The sequence below is a fragment of the Spea bombifrons genome, chromosome 1, assembly GCF_027358695.1.
Source record: "Spea bombifrons isolate aSpeBom1 chromosome 1, aSpeBom1.2.pri, whole genome shotgun sequence".
In the NCBI taxonomy this organism is placed as follows: Eukaryota; Metazoa; Chordata; class Amphibia; order Anura; family Pelobatidae; genus Spea; species Spea bombifrons.
The window spans coordinates 117,874,760-117,895,334 of record NC_071087.1 but is presented as its reverse complement, the minus strand read 5'-3'; the positions used below and the strand labels follow the sequence as shown (position 1 = coordinate 117,895,334).

At 42.6% G+C, this 20,575-nt stretch overlaps 2 protein-coding genes across 7 annotated transcripts; one reads left to right on the top strand and one right to left on the bottom strand.

Moving 5' to 3' along the window:
- Positions 1-2,385: 2,385 nt before the first annotated feature.
- On the bottom strand, positions 2,386-5,934 carry DRG1 (developmentally regulated GTP binding protein 1). The gene is made up of 9 exons (XM_053457272.1): positions 5,774-5,934; positions 5,426-5,549; positions 5,117-5,292; positions 4,123-4,192; positions 3,879-4,048; positions 3,342-3,472; positions 3,095-3,262; positions 2,837-2,959; positions 2,386-2,609 (listed from the first exon to the last, which is right to left on the bottom strand). Exons 1-9 carry the CDS (start codon positions 5,813-5,815, stop codon positions 2,510-2,512), a joined length of 1,104 nt encoding a protein of 367 aa, XP_053313247.1. The 5' UTR covers positions 5,816-5,934; the 3' UTR covers positions 2,386-2,509.
- Positions 5,935-8,449: 2,515 nt separating this feature from the next.
- PATZ1 (POZ/BTB and AT hook containing zinc finger 1) lies at positions 8,450-19,365 on the top strand. 6 transcript variants are annotated; one of them, XM_053470180.1, is made up of 7 exons: positions 8,450-8,661; positions 9,461-10,600; positions 12,123-12,186; positions 12,545-12,604; positions 14,216-14,387; positions 16,314-16,451; positions 18,023-19,365. In XM_053470180.1, exons 2-7 carry the CDS (start codon positions 9,462-9,464, stop codon positions 18,520-18,522), a joined length of 2,073 nt encoding a protein of 690 aa, XP_053326155.1. In that variant the 5' UTR covers positions 8,450-8,661; position 9,461; the 3' UTR covers positions 18,523-19,365. The 6 variants fall into 6 exon arrangements, with proteins under 6 accessions (XP_053326155.1, XP_053326161.1, XP_053326172.1 ...); XM_053470186.1 differs by having other exon boundaries at positions 8,450-8,675; XM_053470197.1 differs by having other exon boundaries at positions 8,450-8,709.
- The last annotated feature ends 1,210 nt before the right edge of the window (positions 19,366-20,575 follow it).

Genomic DNA, 20,575 nt, shown 5'->3' with positions numbered 1-20,575 from the left:
AAGGGTCAGCCAAGCTCTACCTGTGGCAGAAGCTCCCTGTGGTTGGACCTTCATAATGTATAATGATGTCTAGGCATTAAGACAAAACTCTCCCGTACACAAACAACCCCTCACACACACACACACACACACACACACACAGACACTGTGGAAGAACAAAAATGCGTGAATGAGAACTTTATGACCCAATGTATGTTTGCGGTTTCATTTGTGTCCTGTTCAACATGAGTTCCTGTGCTGATTAAATTGCATAGGGCTACAACCTTCCAGGATATAGAATGCAGCCATCTCAAAACGGGTATAGTGAAAACAGTAGCTAGAACTTTGGTCACTCAACTTGTGGATGGGTTCTCACTCTTGGTCTAGGAGAAGTAAACTGCTTATATGGACAGACAGCATCCCAAATGAATGTGGCTAATCAGGTTGTTTGGCTAAATATTAAGAGCTGTAGTCCTGTACCCAAAGAATCCCCCTCTGGATGCCTAAACAATGTCTGTTTCCATATTCTTAACAGGAGAATGGAATAGAGACATGAAAAGGGGTTTGAGAATCCATCAGGTTCATAGCTTATTGTTTGCAACAGAATAGCCTCCAAAATAGGTATTTTTCAGATGTCATGACAATGCCCCAGAGAGTCATCTCCTGACCTGGCTTTTGTCTTGATATTAACCCCTTGAGGACAGAGCTATTTATTTTCTGTACCCTTTGTCACTACGGTCTTAACATTTCTGGGGTGCTCATGTTTAGCTGTGATTGTCTTCTCTCTCGTTTAGTGTACTGTTTTGTTTTTTTCAGGACAGAAGAACTTTCTTTACATACCATTATTTTGATCATATCTAATATGTAAAAAAATATCAAATACGGTGAAAACCTTTTATGACACTTATTTGAAAACTCTACAAAAGCTAATGAAAAAATGTGCTAAATAGATTCTGATAATTGTCCTGCGTTTAGAAATACCCAATGTTTTTGAACAAACTACATCTTAGGTCTGAACACAGATTTTGACCTTTTTTTTTTAACCACTTTTATTATGATTTAATAAAGCTTTTTATATATACCATTCATATATATCAATTCAGTTCATACAAATGTTTTTATCGATTATAGCAAGATAATCGATATTGGATCCACAGATTGTCCCAAATAGGATTTGCAATTATATGACAGATGTTTGTCATAATTAAGGTTTTTATTGAATATTAGCATTGATAAATACAATAATTATGAGGTGGAAACTTCATCCACTTCCAGGATATTAGTAAAAAAAGTGATTTAATAGCTGCACAATAATAATAAAAAAAATTGTTCAAATACCTTTCTACCCCCATAATGAAACTGAGACAAATGTTTGACGCAGTATGGCTTAGAGAATGTAATATGATTATTTTCTTACCTCTGTGACCATTACGATTCTAATAACTCTTCAAGAAACTCTCTGTGGATCAACATTGAAGAATATTGTATCAGAAACCCAGAATTAATAAATTATTGCGATATCAAGGACTATCAAGGATATATATTAGGACTGAATATAAGGGAAGAACAGCACCTGAGTCACCATCCCCACTCTGAGGAAGCCGCATCGGACAAAACGCGTTAGATTCTAATTTATCTGTGACAATTAAACAAAAACAAATCTTTGGACATATACGGACAGAGCACCTGTAGGTTTTTTTTAACACTAAGCACACACGGACAATTGTATTTTGTACCCAAGCTATAACCAAGTTGATATTTCACAACCTTTTTTTTCCCCAAAACCGGTCAGTCTGCCTCCTTGTCCTCTTTGGGACATCTTTGAAGCCAGTCAGTTCAATTTACCATATATGTTTGAAAACTTTACACCCCAGGGCATTTCAAATATTGGTATTTTAATCTCTTAAGGACAAAGGGCGGTTCTTAAACCCATTGAAAATGCATTTTGAGCCCATACATGTACAGGCTGTCATTAAGGGGTTAACTTTCCCTGCCATGATTTTAGGATTACAGGCCCCATTGACTTGCATGGTTGGATGCAGCCCCTGTATTCAACCTGCAAGAGGAGCTGAGTTCTCATGAACGTCTGTAGAGACCCTCTTGGCATCTTGTTTAGTTTTTAATAGGCGCCACCACCTTTGCACCCAGGAGTGAGTTTCCGCTGCTGTTGAATGCCTAGATATTGAGGCAAATCGGCAACATTTTTTCAGTGTTATTTCAGATCTCAACATCGAAGCATTACAGTAACCACCTTCTAAGAAGAAATCAGACCACTTTCTACATGTTTAAACTCATGATGTCGCAGGCATGTCAATTGTCATCAAGGGGTTAATGGTTTGTGGTACCTGTAGCGTTAACAGATTTACAGTATGATGGTGGACTAAGATATCAGGACAATAACAGGAATGAGAAGTAAGCATTTATTGACATTGTGTGTGTGTGTGAAATATTTACAGGTAATAAGATGACTTGCAAAGGTCTACATTAGGAGTTATTCATTGGTTGCACACATATACGGAGAACAAGCTATTTATTTCTTCACAATCTGTATAACATCTTCATCCTCCATAACATGATCTTTGCCAACTTTTTGGGGGTTGTGTTTCACTGATGTTCCCCAAACAAGAGCACTGCAAGAAAAATAAATGACCATTAGTAAAAATGTATAGCTAGACCCAGCTATAGTTGCGCTATGCAGCGACAGCTTCAGTACACCTAAATATAGTGCTAGACCCGCAGCAAAATACACAACGCTCACTATAATCATATTTCAAGTGATCATGCTCTACAACTCCATTGCAGAGCTGCGTTGGAGCTCATGACATCATTAGGGCTGCACACAAAAGTGAACACTTACTATTTGAACTCTTTTATCAAGTTCTTGTGGATCTTGGTACAGAAATCTTCCACGGCAGTGCGTGAGTCAGGCAGCACCACAGGAGAAGAATAATCTGGCAGCTGTCCCTTGGGTTTAGTGTAACTGCAAAACATTGAACAGAGAACGAGGGGGGGGGACAAATGGGAAAATTCTCAGTAAGATGGGATGCTTGAAGTTGTATACACTGCAGAACATTTGATTGTCAGCTCTTCTCTTCCAAAAGCTTAGATCACTTACATCCGCACTAGCTGAAGATAGTCCCATATTCTTTCTAGAAGGTCATCAAAGTTCCAACGGTGATGAGCAGAGATTGGCACGCAGTGTGGCACCTTGTAAATGATATCCAGCTCTTCCAGTGAGATTTGGTCAATCTTGTTTAACACATAGATGCAGGGAATATAAACTCTGCAAGAAAGAAAATGTTACAAAATCTAACAGCGCTTTAGCAGGTAAGCCACATACTGCTACATGATCGTGCACTGACCTGTTCCCTTCCACCACATCAATAAGGTCATCAGCAGTTGCGTCACTGCGCAGAGTAATATCTGCATTGTGAATCTTGTATTCTGATAAGATACTCTTCACCGTCTCAAAATCTAGTTCTGACTGAATACACTGCATGAATAAAACCAGATCATATTGTTTGAGCATTCTTTTTATTTCAATGCACTGAAATGCATATAAGTCAGGATGGACACTGCAACGATGGAAGTGCCGAATCATTTTCTTGAGGAATGATGAATCCATTCTTTATAAGCCATACGAATGTTAGGGATATACACAAAAACATTCCAAAATCACTGGATTAAACAAACTACGGTCCAGTTTTACAATGTCACCTTTATGATGACCACATGCAGGCATGATCAACCCACCCTTTACAATGAGCCTCAAGGGGAGTTTTCAACTGCATATATTTAAGGTTCGCTCAGTTCTAACAAATACTGTCCTCTGTTCAATAAAATAGCCTATTTCCAACATATGCTTTAGCCCTTGTCGCACATTGTTGTGTATTACTTACAGTAGCTGTAAGGTTTATTCCTCCTTTGTCCTTCTTCTTGAATCCAATGTTAGGTGGTCTTTTGTTCAATCTAATTCCAAATCCCTCCAGTTCATTCTCAATGATCTTCTTGTGACCCAATGGTTTCAACACATCCAAAACAATTAGAATCAGGTTGCATGTTCGTGCCACTGCAAGAATTTTTTTTTTAAATACCTATTCAAAAATATCCACCAAAATACCTGAGACGCAGAAAAATGATTACCTGCGATAACCTGTCGACCTCTGCCCTTTCCATCCTTTGCTCCCTCAATGATTCCTGGCAAGTCCAGAAGCTGTCAAAGAGACGAGACAAAGAGAGAGTAATGTAATCCATGGTGAACAACACATATATACATATGGCGTATATGTATATAGTTGGTTCCTTCTATGAGTCTATGCATCCCCCATACTGCAGGACAGCATTGTATCTGGGCTGGTAAGCAACATGTAAAAGTTATGTTTCTTGGAAAACATGGCCAATATGGTCACCCTAATGCCCCCAACACCCTTGTGTATTGCCCCCAGCTAGCCCCACATTGTGTATTTATCCCACCACCCAGTATTGATTTATGTGATGCCCCCAGCTAGCACCCCTTTGTGAATTAATGCCCCTCCCCTTTAGTATCATGTCAGCCCTGGCACCCTGATTGCATCTACAGGATCTGCCCAACACCCACATTGGAAGCATAGGCCCCCAAACAGCCTGCCTGTGCCATGCTTCCTCCCCCACTTACACATCCATGCTATCACACACATATGCATTCGTTTACTCTTTCCCTCATACTGACTAGATGGGCTGAATGGTTCTTATCTGCTGGCAAGTTCTATAAGGAGTCGGGGTATTTGTCTAGAACACTGGGCTACGATAAAGGTAGAACGCATACAAATGGCTGACATGCGGCTGCTGAAAAATGCGAAAATCTCAATTGTTTTGAAAAAGAAAATAGAATATTTTTACAACATTTTAATGGATTACCAAAATGGTAGTTCCCTTTAATACTGCGCTGACCCAAACCCTTATACCATTAAACGTCAAAACATCTGGAAATAAAATCTGACAAAATAGAAATCATTCAACAAACTGATTTGTAAAGACTGGTGAAAAGGTGAGGCTTATATTTACATCATTTATATAATGAGTTTGTGAACAAACTTTACAAAAAAATGGGTTTAACAAAAAACGACCATCGTTTATCTGCCAAAAGAAGAACAGGCACCTGAATTTTGGCTCCTTTATATCGTACGACTCCAGGGACTGTGGTCAACGTTGTGAATTCATAGGCTGCAACTTCAGAGTAAACACCAGCCAAGTTACTTAGAAGGGTAGATTTTCCCACAGATGGAAATCCCACAAAACCAATTCGAGCATCTCCCGTCTTTGCAACGTCAAACCCTGAAAAAAATAAATTAAAAGACAAAAACCACCCATCATTTTAGTTGTTATTAATAAACATATGGCCATCTGAATGACGCGCTGCTGCACGGATGGGGTTACGGTCACAGAGTGCGGTAAGAGGCAAACGCACCTTCTCCGGGGCCACCTCCTCCGCCTCCCTTTGGTGTGATCAGCTCTCGTCGCAGTTTAGCCAGACGGGCCTTTAGCAGCCCCAGGTGATGTGCTGTGGCTTTATTTTTCTGGGTCCTGGCCATCTGCAAAGTGCATGAAAATACTGTCACCCGGGATCACCCAAGCACCATATCTGCCCCTGATCAGACATGTCAGCGTCACAGTCTGCCGTCCTAGGTGTCATGACTACATTCTCGACCGTCACCCGCTGGAGCCCCGAACTCCGGTCACAGTTAACCCCGTGAACACGTGTTGGCCTACAGCTGTCAAGCAAGTGGCTAAACGTCTAATGACAGTATCTATTCACCTCGGCCTCTATCTCGGCGATCTTTGCCAGTGTCCCACTCATGGTTGCGTAGATTTAACTCTCCGCACAACGAGAAACGGGCGCAGGAAAAAAACCTGGCCGAGTACGGCACTGCGCAGGCGCAACCCAGGCAGGCTCACGACTTGCCGGCAATGACTTCACGCTTCCGGTCAGTAACTAAAAAGGTGATTATCTTTCCTTTCGCACTCTATGGTGCTTGCAGTACGACTACGCACGCGCACTCCAGTTTTCCAGTTGTTGAAATCCAACCCCCGTAATCGTCATCAAATCAATCTGTCTGGGAATCCTGGGAGTTGTAGTTCAAAACCAATCGTGGAGGTGTCAATTGATTACTCTGAAAAGCTTGATACATCTAGATACATCTGCACGATGTATATGCGTCAGTTTGTTGTGATAAATGATCCTGCGAACTCTCAGCCTGGGACCCTTAGTCTTAGAGTTTTTGCCCAAATCTCAGGTCTAAGGATGAAGGGGTTAATTGTTAGGGTCACTTGGTCTGGAGCTGACTCCTTTTTCTGCACTGTTGTGATTATATATGACTCCCAATTGGTGATTTTTGTACCAATATGTTATGGCTGATATATGTGCTGATGACTCAATAAAGAATATCTTTAAATAGTGGTAAGTGATGACCAGTATGAGACTCTTGTTAACGCATTTGGTGTGTCACTAGAGTCTTCACGATGATCTATTAAAGTGTTAATATTTCCAGAGTCTCAGGGCCAGCTCTTTTAGAAAGTGCCCAGTTATGATTACACAAGTGGTCCGTGACGGCCTCAAACAGCCACATATGCATCAAGAACCTGTGCGCAGCCCACCCACCGCCGCCGCACACAATGTTATTATCCATCGAGAAAGATGCTTCAGGAATTTAGCAGTGCCGGTGTAGCAGCCAAGTAACTGGCCACCGCAAAAACAAATACAAAGCTATACACGCCCAATCCAAATGTGCTGTTACTGTCTTCTGACCATTTTCCAAATCATAGGCACCATTCTGGTTGGTCCCAGTGTCTCACCTTTCCCAGGTCTGTCGGCCACATTGACACGCCTGGAGACAGTTTCCCCAGGTCGGGTCGCGGTGTTGCAGCACACCCCACTCCCGTCCCATTTCCCCTTCAACAATGGCAACATCAGCGGGACTGCCCAAGGCATCAGGACTGCCCACCATGGTCAGAGGGACCTCTTTCCCGCTTCCTGCAAGGGGGAGCCAGAAAGTTACCTGTCACCATGAGGAAGGTTATTGTTAGATAAAACGATAGTTATTAATAATGGGTGCTAATCGTATACTTAATAGCAATATGGTCCTCGGCCAAATGTATAACGCGTGATCTGGTATGAAATACTTGGCCTTGACTGACTAGGCCTTGAATACTACAGTTAAAAGGACAGAAACGTGTCGCCTAATTTAACCCTGTGGCCCACAGCGTAGAGACTAGGGCTCTCCAACATTAATAAGAACTGCTTATTGAAATATTAAATTGCATTTTTTTTTTTTTTAGATTTTGAATGATTTTCCTCTTTTGAGTGTGGGGGGGTTAATTGCTTTGGAACAGATACCTCCTATGACCGTGACATTGACATGGAGTAAGGTGACCAAAATGGCCGCCGTCTCTTCAAAGCCCCAATCTAGACAATAGCAGCATTTAGAAGCTGTCCAAAGGTATTTTCCGCACCGAATGAACTGTTATTATTTGGATACCAGCTCCAGTTAGAGATATTTGAATATCGCCGTCCTAAATCTTGTTTCTCAAGTGGAATCTGGAGTAGATTAGCGTTCACAGTGGGGTTATCTAGCAGGAGCATATTTGTCCTCCTGGTTTTCTTTGACCTTTCAGTGTAAGAATTGAAGCTTTTAGGTTTGGGAAGGTGATCCTCCTGAGTATTGTGCCAGTAGAATAGGGGTTTTCAACTAGTGAGTATAATGCAGCCTTTTAGATATTCCAGTTAAATATGTGCCCGTATAACACAATGCATTATCACCAGTAGCCGTGGTTGCCAAGTAAAGAAACTTTTTGTTAGCAACTGTACGTAAAAAAATACACCGACATAAAGACCTTTTTCGGTATCAAATGCGACTGAAAGGGATTTAATGAAATCGGAATATGATGGCGCTATATAAATCAATAAATAATATTAAAAATGGTAAATGTATCCATTTCCAGGAATAAACAGGAAACACATTTTTATTTTGATGGTAACTACTTTTCTTCTTAATGATGATTTTCAATTTCATCTGTGTAAGTATATTTACAGGAAGTTGAGAAATCTGCCTACGGGGTAAGCGTGCACATGGGGTGAGCGAAGGGTGCCCAACATACGTGTAATATATGTACGATCGCACCGGAATGGGTGCTTCAGATTAATAAGCATGTTATTTAAACGTTTAATGCACATGTGCGACTAACACAGATTAGTACAGGAGAGTTTATTGTGGTAATCTCTGGGGATTTAGTATATATCAACAGCCCGGGGAGGGGGGGCACAGACTTCCCTCAATCCACACCATGCCTGCTCGCATATTATCCCGGGAGGGGTGAATACGGGGGGGGGCGGCGGCATGTGCGGGGTCTCCCAGCCTGCTCACAGGGGCGGGGGGAGTGCACATAGGGAGGGGGGGCGGACACAGATTCCTTGCCCGGGGGGGTATCAGACACAAAGAGGCTGCAGAGGATTCGGTCGGAGCTGTCCGTGCACCGGTGCCGGGGGTGGGGTCCCGGTGTCCGGTTTTCGAGGGGGGAGACCCCCGTTCTATGTGGTCTACTTGAAGGCGGCATTGCGACCGCGCACCGAAAGCTTACACCGGGACCTCGGAAATCACCGGCTCGCGCAGCGCGTACCCGCGGCCGACGAGGGGAGGAGCTACGCGGGTATGCGCACCCAGGTGACATCAATCCGACCCCCCAATATATAACAGGGTACCCCCAACTTAATCACCTATATACCCAGGCCCCGCGCCATCACTACCCTTAAATACCCCGCCCCTATATATACTGTTCAATAACATACCGCCCTTTATAGGATTTAGTACATGCGTGCACCCCGAAAATAGTTCTCAGAGCACATGGTGCTCACGTTACAATAACTGCCCCCTCACATTTCCTAGCCTCCCAATTCCCTGGCCTCCTCGCGACCCCTCCCTGCCTGTTTGCTGCTCCAAAATACATGGACCCCTCCTTTACAGTTTAAGGACACCTTGTAGTAAATTTGGCATGCGTAATGTAAATGTAATATATGCTCCCGGGGAACACGAGTACAGTGTGTGTGTACAGCCAGTGGCCATGGCTGCACCCTTGTGTTGTCTGTAAGGCAGTGTGTTACTGCCATCACACATGCAGCCTTTTATACCCGTCGGGGCAAATGCTCGAGGTGCAGACGGTCACCATATTTTGACGACTGTATTTGTCAACCCCTTGTGTTCACATGATATTAACTGGTGTTAGCATATACTTGCAGTATATTATATATCGATTGCAGGGATATTTTATTCAGCATTTAATTATATCTCACCAGTTCCCCCAGTACCAGTAAAACCCCTTCCCGCCTTTACCTTCCACCCACGGTGCCTATTCAGTGTGTCGATCCCCATTATTTTGACCACACATCCTACTAGCTTTTACCCACAGCAGCCCTTTGACCTAACGCTTCTCTGGGTCCCTTTTCTCACAGCATGGAGCGCCTTGCGGAGGGCTGTGGTCCCTCACACTACACCTATCAGGTGAGCCAACACAGCTCTGATGTCCTGCAGCAGCTGAACCAACAGCGCAAAACCGGAGGACGTTTCTGTGATGTGGTGCTTCGCGTGGGAGAGGACAGCTTTCCTGCCCACCGCGCTGTCCTGGCCGCCTGCAGTCAGTATTTCGAGTCTGTTTTAGGAGAGGCGGAGGGGCCGACCCCCAGGGAGCTCGAGATGCACACCATCAGCCCAAAAGTTTTCGGGGACATTTTGGACTTCGCATACACTGCTCGCATTGTGATACGACTGGAGAGCTTTCCTGAACTTATGACAGCTGCTAAGTTCTTGCTCATGCGCTCCATCATTGACATCTGCCAGGAGGTGATCAAACAGTCGAATGTGCAGATATTGGTCCCCCCTGCACGTCCAGAGCTAATGCTCTTCAGGTCGGGGGCTGCTGACATTGGATTCCCGTTGGACATGACTAATGGCACAGTAATGAGCTGTTCAGGTATTGCTGGATCACTGGGGGAAGAAGAGGAGGACTCTGTGCGTCCAGGACCTGCAGTTCCAAGCCAGACCTCCCTCTTGGCACTCGGCGGATCTCAGCAGATGTTGTCAACCCAATTCCAAGCTCAAGGCCTTGGAGGGAAGAGAGGTCGTGGTAGGCCCCGAAAGGCCAGTGTCTTAGATTCAGTTTTGTTTGGCGCAATTAGTGGGTTGCGTGAAGGTGGGGTGCTTCCTTGTGGACTCTGTGATAAAGTTTTCACGGACCCCTTACGCCTACGGCAGCACGAGGCACAGCATGGAGTTACTAGCATACAGCTTGGCTATGGGGACCTGCAGCCCTCTCGCTTTGGTGAAAATGGATTGGGGCAGGAAGACTCTGGAATCCCTAGAAAGAGAAACAGAGCAAGGAAACAGGTAGCCTGTGATCTATGCGGGAAGATCTTCCGGGATGTGTATCATCTAAACCGCCACAAGTTATCTCACTCTGGAGAAAAGCCTTACTCGTGCCCTGTATGTGGGCTGAGGTTCAAGCGCAAAGACAGAATGTCATACCATGTCCGATCCCATGACGGTTCTGTGGGGAAGCCCTACATTTGCCAGAGTTGCGGGAAGGGATTCTCTAGGTGAGTGAAGACAAAGTTTCATAGTAAATCAAGTCATGTATTGACCTTAGCCCATCCCGGAGAATGTTAGATCAGCTATAGAAAGCAGATATGTACAAAGTGAATATGCCGGGTGCGCAATGCATCTTCACCATCTTCTACTATGAGGAACTTATGCTGGGAAAACATAATTGCTACTCTTGAGGCCTAATGATATTAATCAACGGCTGCACTTGCCTGGAATAGCAAACCGTGTAACAACTACCAAATACGCATAGCATGCTGTATTAGAAATTAGCATAACAGAAGATATTGAATCACTCTTTGCGTATAGGAAAGATATATAGTAGTGTATCCACCGGGAACCCCCGTTCTGCATGAGCTCTCTTATTGGTCACAAGGAAGGGGGTGAGAGGTGAATCTGAAAAAAGCACAAAGAGAAACTCTCCTCCCCATTAGGAAATTGTGGCGTGCCCCCCTCCCCGAGAGGAAGAGGCAATGGGGGGGAGGGTAGAGTAGGGACTGCCTCCCCCATGCATACACACACACATACATACAACGCTTTCTATTGTTTAACATGTAAAAAAGATACATTGATAATTCCAATAACAAACTGCGTGTAACCAACACAGCTATACGTGGGTAGCCATTTGCATGAATAAGAAGCCAGAAGTTGGCATATGTGTTGCACAGAAGTGGTTCATTGTTACTATAGAAGTCACTATAGATTGAGAATTATTTCTATTATGCATTTCAGCTACAAATTCTTGTCATATGCTTTGTTTGCAATGTTGCCCACTGATATGTTCTCCGCTACACGTGACTTAGTTGCCATGTACAGTTTCACATGGTCCAGGACAAGTTCAGCAGCATATATACGGTATATACATAACTTTGTGCTGATGCCGCATTAAACTATATATATTAAACTATATCTACTGAAAGATGCAACAGGACAGCATGTGTAGACCTCGCCTTCCATTTTAAAAACATGAAATGTTGCGCACATATGTTTCTGTGCTATACCTGTGTTTATCTCTTGTTTTCCTCCATTCATTCCCCCCCCCGCTCTATCTTTTTTCCTGGTCATATCCACCAGGGTGCAGTACTCTCTGTACTGTGTATTACATAGGAACAAGTGAGTTATCCTTCCATACCTTTTTATATATATATATATTTTACTTTTTCTTACTGAAGATCCCTTTCAAGCCCTCAGAGATCTCTCTCGGTACTGTGTGGTACCCCTTATGATGTCATGGTGACATCATAGGAGTCATTTTAATTATTTATTTTCTTTTAAATTTTCTCATTTTGAACCCTACTGCTGCTGATCAGAATGCTATTTTTTCTGGCTCCATAATGTCCTTTAAGAAAGGTGGGCTATTACAATTGGTTTAGATATAGGCAAATATTCCTCCTGTGATTCAGTACTCCTTGATATTGTTCAGTAATGTTGTAAAGCACACCCCCTCCTTTTCTGCTATTATCGTCCAGTTACTCTGTATATATATGTGTAACTGTATTACTGCCGTCCCTTTCACAGGCCAGACCACCTGAATGGACACATCAAACAAGTTCATACATCAGAGAGACCCCACAAATGTGAGGTATGAAAGGGGCATATTGTGGGGAGGATGGATATGGGAAAGGACGTCTGGTCGGAATGAGTGTCAGTTACTAATCTGTGTGACTTAAAGCACCAGTCCCACTTTGCAGTCCCATCTCCCATTGGGACTGCAGTGGAAGTTACTCGCCTTGTCAAAATACATGGCATTTAAATAAAATAAATTACAATTTAATGTATTTCTACACACTTGAAAACTGCCGAACCCCTGGGACAATAGTATGAACGGGGTTAGACTGCTCTGTGGATGCTGTTGATGTGGCGCAGTAATCACACAGAGTTGACAGTTCACGTTACTGGGCCCACCGAAATGATTCTACACCAATTTTTCTCCAAACTAGAAAACCAAAGAAGGATTTCCCAGTGAAGTGCACAGCAAGCAGGAAAAAGGTGGTGGACAGGTAATTTCCTATCAAAAGACAATTAACACTTTACTTAAGCCCCGGAAGTGGGACTGGTGATTTAATTGAGCTTGTACCCTGCAAATGAGGACACCTCGCCTCACCTCTCTGTGATATATGTCCCCTTGGACAGTTTTTACAACCCAGAATTTGAGTAACAGTCTTTAATGTGACTTTTAGTTACCTGACTTATGTGTGAGGTTGTGTGTGCTCCATGTTGTGTGTTATGTCATGTATGTAAAAGGAGCGGGGAATCCAAATATTGCAAGAAAATTATTTGCGAAGGACCGCTAAGCCTCCAGCTTCCGCTGAAGCAAGCATCCTAGTATCAGAGTATTGTTTCTTAATGAATTGCTACTGGGATTTCGGAGACACGGACACTGATACTCTCCCTTTAAAAGAGGTCATCTGTATGAATGCAAAAGTGTACGTTACATTACATTTATATAGCACCAGCAGATTCCGTAGCGCTGTTACAACAGAGTCAGTAAAATAGATTAACAAACTAGTACAAAAGGAGAAGAGGGCCCTGCTCTTGTGAGCTCACACTATGTGGGAGTATGTGCGTAGGAACTGTCATGTAAGTTTTGTTCCAGTGTTGCGGGTGAGTGTTCATCATGTATATGTGTGTGACAGCATAGTTGTGTAGCAGAGTACTTGCATTCTGGGTTTGTACCCGTCTGTGTATGAAGATCCATGTGTCCCAGTAGTTCATCTAAGTGTGTTTGTTCCAGTATATGACAGTCTATGCGTGTGTGTTTGGTAATAAGTTGGTAAGATATTGTAAGGTTGTGTACCACAATTCTGATCTCACTTGTGCCACTCAACGCTATTATAATTGAATTGCAGTCTGCGTCTCTATTTGTTTGGGCTCCTTATACTTTAGTTCCATTTGGTTTAAAGAAGAACGTTCTCTTTCTTTTTTTTTTCAATGTTTGTAATGACGGTATATAGTGTCATTTTGTATGTGTTTAGGTTTGTTTTCTGGGCCCGATCTATAAGACACACACACACACCAATTCCCTATCACGCTGCCCTGTGGTAAGCAATATGATGGCTTAGTCTTAATCACCCAAACCTGACACCCTGACTACTGAAAGTCTGGGGAGGAATTGATGAAGCAGGACTTCATTAGCATTGTCACAAAGTATCAGCTCGGTGAAGTGTTTAAGTGGATAAAGTCATCTGCAGAAAAAGGTTTATTGGAGCAAAATGAGTAAAAAAGTTTTATGCTTGTGGAGCAAATTTTTCTTTACTGTGGGACTTCTCCTTTAAGATTGATGGAAAAAGGGATGTTATTAATATTGCCGCAAAGTACCTGCTTATGTATAAGTATGGTTATGTTCTAGAGAGGCTTTATACCTGTATATGTCTGCCTTTATGATTGTATAGGTGCCCGAATTAATTACTGTCTCAAAAGAATGAAAGGCTATTTTTTATATGCCTGTGAGTGTAAGGTAATATTTTTTAAATTCTGCTACTACTTGAGGTAATCTTTAATCATACATTAACCGTTCTTGTATTTGCTATTACAAGTACATGTAATGCAAGTTTAACCCTTTATCTGTGTCACGACTGAACGAGATGGCCTGTTCCCCTCTCTCCATACAGACGTGTAATGCTTCTTTCGCCACACGTGACCGGCTGCGATCACATTTAGCATGTCATGAAGACAAAGTGCCGTGTCAGGTGTGTGGGAAGTACCTGCGGGCTGCGTACATGGCTGACCACCTAAAGAAACACAGCGAGGGACCCAGCAACTTCTGCAGCATCTGTAATCGAGGTAACCAGAATAGTTGTTGCTAGAAGACTATTGAAAGAAGGCAGGCTGCAGTAGACGCGTCCTTACGAGGCTTTCTTTTAGGCATTAAAGTAGATCATTCATGCGCAAATGTGGGGATAGAAAAAAATATACATACCCCAAGTTTATGTGCTGGGTTTTATTTTGATAGGAAGCAGGCATTTCCAATGCTCTCTGTTCTCTCACAGATTTCATGGTGCTTCTGACCATATCAGTCATTTTTGCCATGACACACAATACCTTTGAGATGTTGCTGAGCAGCATACGTAACATGTTGTGCTACAGTATGCGGGATGAATGAGTGAGGACATCCTAACCTGTGCCCTACACAGCAGCCATATTCCCTTGCCAAGTGTAGACAGTATAGATTTATCAGCATGCAAATATAGGTTACTGTTATACATCGGCACATTTCATGTGATATTTTATTATCCTGTTCAGAATGCTACTACACGGTTAGTCTTCTGGAAATTTGTGGGTTTTTCCTGTGTTGGAGATCACTATTTTTGTTTCTCATGTAATAATTGGAAGCCACAGCCCATTTCAAAATGGATGGTTTCCAAAGGGCAGGTTTGTCCAAAAGGAAGATTTTTAACTTACTAAACCACATCAAGCACATCCACATCAAGCACATCCCTATCCATTTTGCTGATGATGCCACCAAGTTCTGTCTTAAGTACCTTTTTATGTAGTATGACTAGATGAGGTGTTAGGCCGGGACAGCTGTAGAAAAAAGTAGATTGCCCTGAGTTAAAATCAATCCTTGACTAAAGGGATGAACAGGTTCTTCAATAACTTCTCTAGGTCCACTAGAGATGTAATATGAACCGATGAGTGCTGTTACATGGAGTTTGCAAAATGAACCTAAATGTGTGAAACATTAAAATCTGTGAGGACTGGACACTTCTGGAGGATCTTCTATGATTAAATAGCTAGTTTCATTACTTTTGCTGATCTTCAGTGTTCGGTGTGCAATGGGATATGTACTGTAATTGCCACCGGAGCATCAGGTTTGCCTGTCCAAATCTCTGGTCACTGTGTGGGGGGCATGGAAGGGAATGTAGTTACATATTGATAGGCAACAACTTGCATACCGAGAGGGGAAAATGGAGCGTTATCACGAGAGTTGTGGTTTTAACTCCCTAAATTTACTATACATTAAGTTGGTCGGACCACAACAAGCTTGCTGCAGGAAGACCTTGGCTGGCCCTGCGTAATGCCTTGTGTATTAGTGAGATTTGTCCAGTGTCCTCATCCGTTGAATTATGCATTATATGGGGCAAGCTCAGCCCTTCATACTGGAGAATACTTGTCGACTTGGCAGTTCACAATGAACACTAATGCGAGGGAATTGTAACCAAAACTCTCCTGGCAGCACTGCCTTGGGTGAATGAATCTCTTGGTATGTTGACAAGAAGGAGGTGGCAGCATAGTCCCGTTGGGTCTGGGAGATGGCCTAGAAGCAGTCGCTCTGTCTTTTATTACATACAGTGTAGCCCCTGATGAGTGCAGAACTACGATGAATCAATCTGCTAGAAGATCGCCATCACCAGACCCAAGCTCTTAGCAGCCGTGTTGCTTAGAAACGGTCAGTCTGTATGTCTGGAAATAATCAGTGCACACGGATCTAGAGAATAAGTGATATATACAACAAGGAGTACAAAGTCACTTAGTATTGTGTGAATCAGGAAACCCCTATCATCAAACAGGATCCTTACGGGACCAGCACGCTGTTTTGCTGTTCAGTTAGGTAGCAAATGTTTTGAGTAAAGGAACTGTTGGTATTTGTACAGTAAATAGTTTGCAAAAAGGGGAAGGTAAGTTAGCAGCATGGGGGAAAAAAGAGCACTGGTTGGGATAACTGGTGTTATATATTAGAGGTCTCTCACCTGCTTTTATTTTGTTTAGGTTTCTCCTCCGCCTCCTACTTAAAGGTCCATGTAAAAACACATCATGGCGCCCTCCTCAGTGCAGGCCCTCGCCGGCCGGAGTCCGTCCCCAACGGGGCAGCGCTCTTCCACAGTGTCCGGACCTGTGGCGTGAAAGGCAAGCGAGTCACAGCCAGCTGTCCGTGCAGAGGGGGGCGCATCTAGGGGAAAAGTGGAAGTTAGGTGCCATGCACATCAATGGGGGGGCAGGGAACACTAGAAAAAGAACAAAAACATGGCACACGTGACAAATTAGCAAGATTTTCTTAAACATCATCTCACTGATTGAACAATGCAGGGCCAACTCAACATTTCCTTCAAAGAAATAAACCAGGAGTGGCCATGTAAAACGCATAGTGAATTTAGAGAGATCAGAGCGTAGAGCATACGTTCAGTGTTATGTGCTTTTAACTATGTGGCAGAAACCGATACCAGAGACACATTCCCTAAAAAAAAAAGAAAAAAAAAATTCTGCTTTTTCAGAAATAATTTTTTATTCCAGCTGTGTGAATGGATGGCTTTACTTGTCTCTGGTGTCATCCTCTGCTCTGGAATAGTATACATCTTTATATGACTTTCTGGCACTGCAAAGATTCTCATTGAAATGATGAGTTCTCCACAAATCCAAGCTAAGTGGTCAGTGGCTGTGGTACATTGTGACAATCAATCACCTAGATGTCCACTGTTGTAGAACAGCTCCCATGATGTTCTGTTTCTGGAAGTGTGCTTATGGCTGTCTGCAGGGGTTTGAGTGAACAACTGGTATTGACTGTCCTTGAAATAGAACATACACACTGATCTATATACTGTTTTAAGTAGAATTAAAAAATCATAGGACATGAAAAACATTTGTTATCTGTACATCTTGTCCATCAGCACGACTTGATATCCTGTGCATATTAACTTTATTCACAGAGGCAAGTAATTTTGTAAACCTGGCAAAGATGGGTGAGCAGGCCAGACTTGAGCTGAGCCTGCGTAAAGCCAGACCAAAGACATGGGCTGCTGAGGCAGGCACACGCCCAGCTGATTTTTCTGTGAAGAAAAAGAAAAGCCCCAAATAATATATATATTTAAAAAAATAAAAAAAAGAGGAGCCAACATCTCCACTCTTAACAAGCCAATGCCAGCTTACTCCGCTATAATACCTGGCCACTTAATGCCACAAAGTAAACATGGCAGTTCTAATTACTTTTTTTGACAATTTGTTGTTTCACACACCTGTGCTAACATTTATAAGGTTTAATTAAAAATGAATTTAATTTAGTGGCAGATGGAAAAATAGAAGCACAGGGCCTGTAAACTGCATCTAAACCAAACATGTCCTTGCTATTCTTGGGTCATTTAACACACACACAGGCTGTGCAGCAGTTGTCTGGATTTGTCTGAGATTTGGGTTTTTTTTAGTTTGTTTGCCGCATTGTAAGAGATGGTTACAGGAGTAGCTAAAATAGATGTTCAGGAGAACAGGTGTAGCTAACTGGAGAAATATCTCTCTTCATAGTTTCCTCATTTGCTGCCCGACATTCTGTATTCGAGTGTTGGGAACAGGTATTAAAACACATGGGAACTTATAGTTAAGGGAAGAGTCTTTTTTTGTGTCAGTGGAATATTTCATGCATGGAAATTTAGAAAATGGCTGGAGGAGTCTACCAATAGTCCATATCATGTATGTATCATATTTTGCAGAGGGAGACAAATGTCAGCATGGAGAACAGGAGAGCTCTGATTCCTATGGTGACCTTTCTGATGGAAGTGACCTCAAATCCCCCGAAAAGCAAAGTTCCAATGGCTCATACACAGCCTGTGACCTTGCCGTACCCAAGAAGACTGAGGCTGAGCCTGAGAAAAGGTATCCTTGTTCTGAGTGTGGTAGCTTCTTCCGCTCCAAAGCTTATCTCAACAAGCATATCCAGAAGGTGCACACCAGGCCGATGGGAGCCCCACTTAGTGAATTAGGACCAACGCTAGGCCCTGCACTAGGTCCTGCTCTGGGTCCTGCTCTTGGGGCATCACTTGGCCCCACACTTGGTCCCACCCTGGGACCAACTTTAGCTTCGCCTTTCTCACCCCAACAAAATATGTCTCTACTGGAGTCATTTGGTTTCCAAATTGTGCAGTCAGCGTTTGCATCATCTCTTGTGGACACTGAGGGAGATCAGCAAGGGGTAGGAGGGGAGGGGAAGTAAATGTGAAGCTGTAGGGCATGAAATGTGAGGGAGTGAGACGGCAAGACCCACAACTGAACATCTGTCAAGGGAGACACCAGTAATTTCTTTGGTATAGAAGGAAACGGCAACAAGCAAAAAGTTCATTGCAGTGAGGGCAGAAGAAGTAGATCTGTCGCAAAGGCTGTGGATAAAGGGGACCAGAAGGAACATTAACACATTCATCACCTTTCCGAAGGATGCTGCTTGCTGGAAACTCCCTCTAGGTTAAGTCACCTCAAACTCAGGAAGACTGACTACAGTACACAATTAAATGTATTATATGATCTACTGTGCCCAGAAACAGGATAGAGATAGCGGTGGTTTCCTCCTCGCAGTATGTAACTGAGATACCCATACAGCAGAAAAGGAAATACAATGTTACACAGTTGGCTAGCAAGGTCATGATTAAAGACTACTCGCTAAACTCACAATCTAGTGCTTGATCTACAAGGATAGCTTCAGAAAATGAGTGCTGCTACCCGGGAGATGTGACGGGGAGCACCAGCTACACAAAGTATACAGAATGAATCAATGATATATTGCCACCTTTACAGTGATTGCACTGGGTGATATGCATTCAATTTATGGCTTAGAGTGTGTGGGAGCACACACAGAATTTCTATGTGAATGTTTTGTATTCTCCTTAAAGTTGATCCTTGGCGGTGCAGAAGTGGCCACAGTTTTCATAACCAGACTAAGATGTGACCCCCTGATGAGTCAATGTGCCTCTTTTACACATACAGAGGTTGAGTTAAATTGATCTGTCACTGTCATAGCTTTCATCAAACTAAATTCATTTATTAAAACTACCTATAGCTTGTACTTCTTGTTTTTTTTGCTGTTTGGTTGGGATATTCGGTTTGAAAATATTATTTTAACTTGTGGAAGATGAGATCTGTAGCCAAACTATCATAATGTTATCTCCTGTCCCTCTCTCCCACCCTCACAAAGGCTGTCTGAATCAGTAGCTGGCATCAAACACACCAAGAGGGAATTTCCTTAAGAAATCATCCAATCCGGTAAACAGAAAGTGAAAATATCTGACCCTGAAGTACACACAGTGTTTGGCTTTATTTAATTATTTAATAAATAGATTTATTTAGTGTTCTGAGCTTTAGAATGTAATCAAAGGACATCTGTAGTTGGAGTGGTGGTCAGCAACTTGTAAAAATGAAATGTCTCCTGAAAAAGTTATCAATAACCCCTAGACACCCTCCAAGCTTAAAACCTCAGCCTTAAATGTGTTTACGCTTTTGCTACCAAGAGTTCGCTGGATCCAGCAAATTCAATGCAAGACAATTCCATTTATTTGACCAGAAAACACTAGTTATACTTTCAAATAATAATTAACAGAAAGACACGCTACAGCAAGTTTGGGGTCACTTAGAAACGTCCTTGTTTTTAAAAAAATAGTACGTTTTGTCCATTAAAATAACATCAAATGGATCAGAAACACAGCATAGACATTGTTAATGTAGACTATGTGTAGCTTTAATAGTTTTAATGGAATATTTTCATAGGTGTACAGAGGCCCTTTATCACTCCTGTGTTCCAATGGCGTGTTGTGTTCGCTGATCCAAGTTTATGTTTAAAAGACTAATTGATCTTTTATGATTATATATATATATATATATATATATATATATATATATATATATATATATATATATATATATATATTATAAAGGTGTTTAAAAGATGCCGTTTCTTCAGTGTGTACAGTGTAAGTTCACAGGCGGCCACGGGGAAAGGATTATTACACCGGTCCAATGTGCATCATAGCAATCAGGACCCTTTAACCCGTTACACAAGAGCTCTGCTAAAGTGAGTCGGCGCAGAGCAGAGGGATAAAAATTTCCGTTTTTAAAACGGGCCAAATTCTGGGTGAGAAGGTGAAACTGGGGCTGTTCCTGGAAACGCAGAGCTGCTGGCTGTACACGGTGGAGCGTAATGTGTTTTTCACTGGCAGGGGGGGGTGGCTGTAGCTGAGCACACAGATCCTGAACAAACCGGTTTCGTCTACTGTAATTGT

Excerpts from the sequence above, each read along its gene's own strand:
- DRG1 (XM_053457272.1), bottom strand. The coding sequence starts at position 5,815 with ATGAGTGGGACACTGGCAAAGATCGCCGAGATAGAGGCCGAG. Across the intron at positions 5,293-5,425 it reads AGGAGGTGGCCCCGGAGAAG|GGTTTGACGTTGCAAAGACG; the intron begins GTGCGTTTGCCT and ends TATTTTTTTCAG. Across the intron at positions 3,473-3,878 it reads GAATAAACCTTACAGCTACT|TGTATTCAGTCAGAACTAGA; the intron begins GTAAGTAATACA and ends TTATTCATGCAG.
- PATZ1 (XM_053470180.1), top strand. The coding sequence starts at position 9,462 with ATGGAGCGCCTTGCGGAGGGCTGTGGTCCCTCACACTACACCTATCAG. Across the intron at positions 12,187-12,544 it reads AGAGACCCCACAAATGTGAG|AAAACCAAAGAAGGATTTCC; the intron begins GTATGAAAGGGG and ends TCTCCAAACTAG. Across the intron at positions 12,605-14,215 it reads AGGAAAAAGGTGGTGGACAG|ACGTGTAATGCTTCTTTCGC; the intron begins GTAATTTCCTAT and ends CTCTCCATACAG.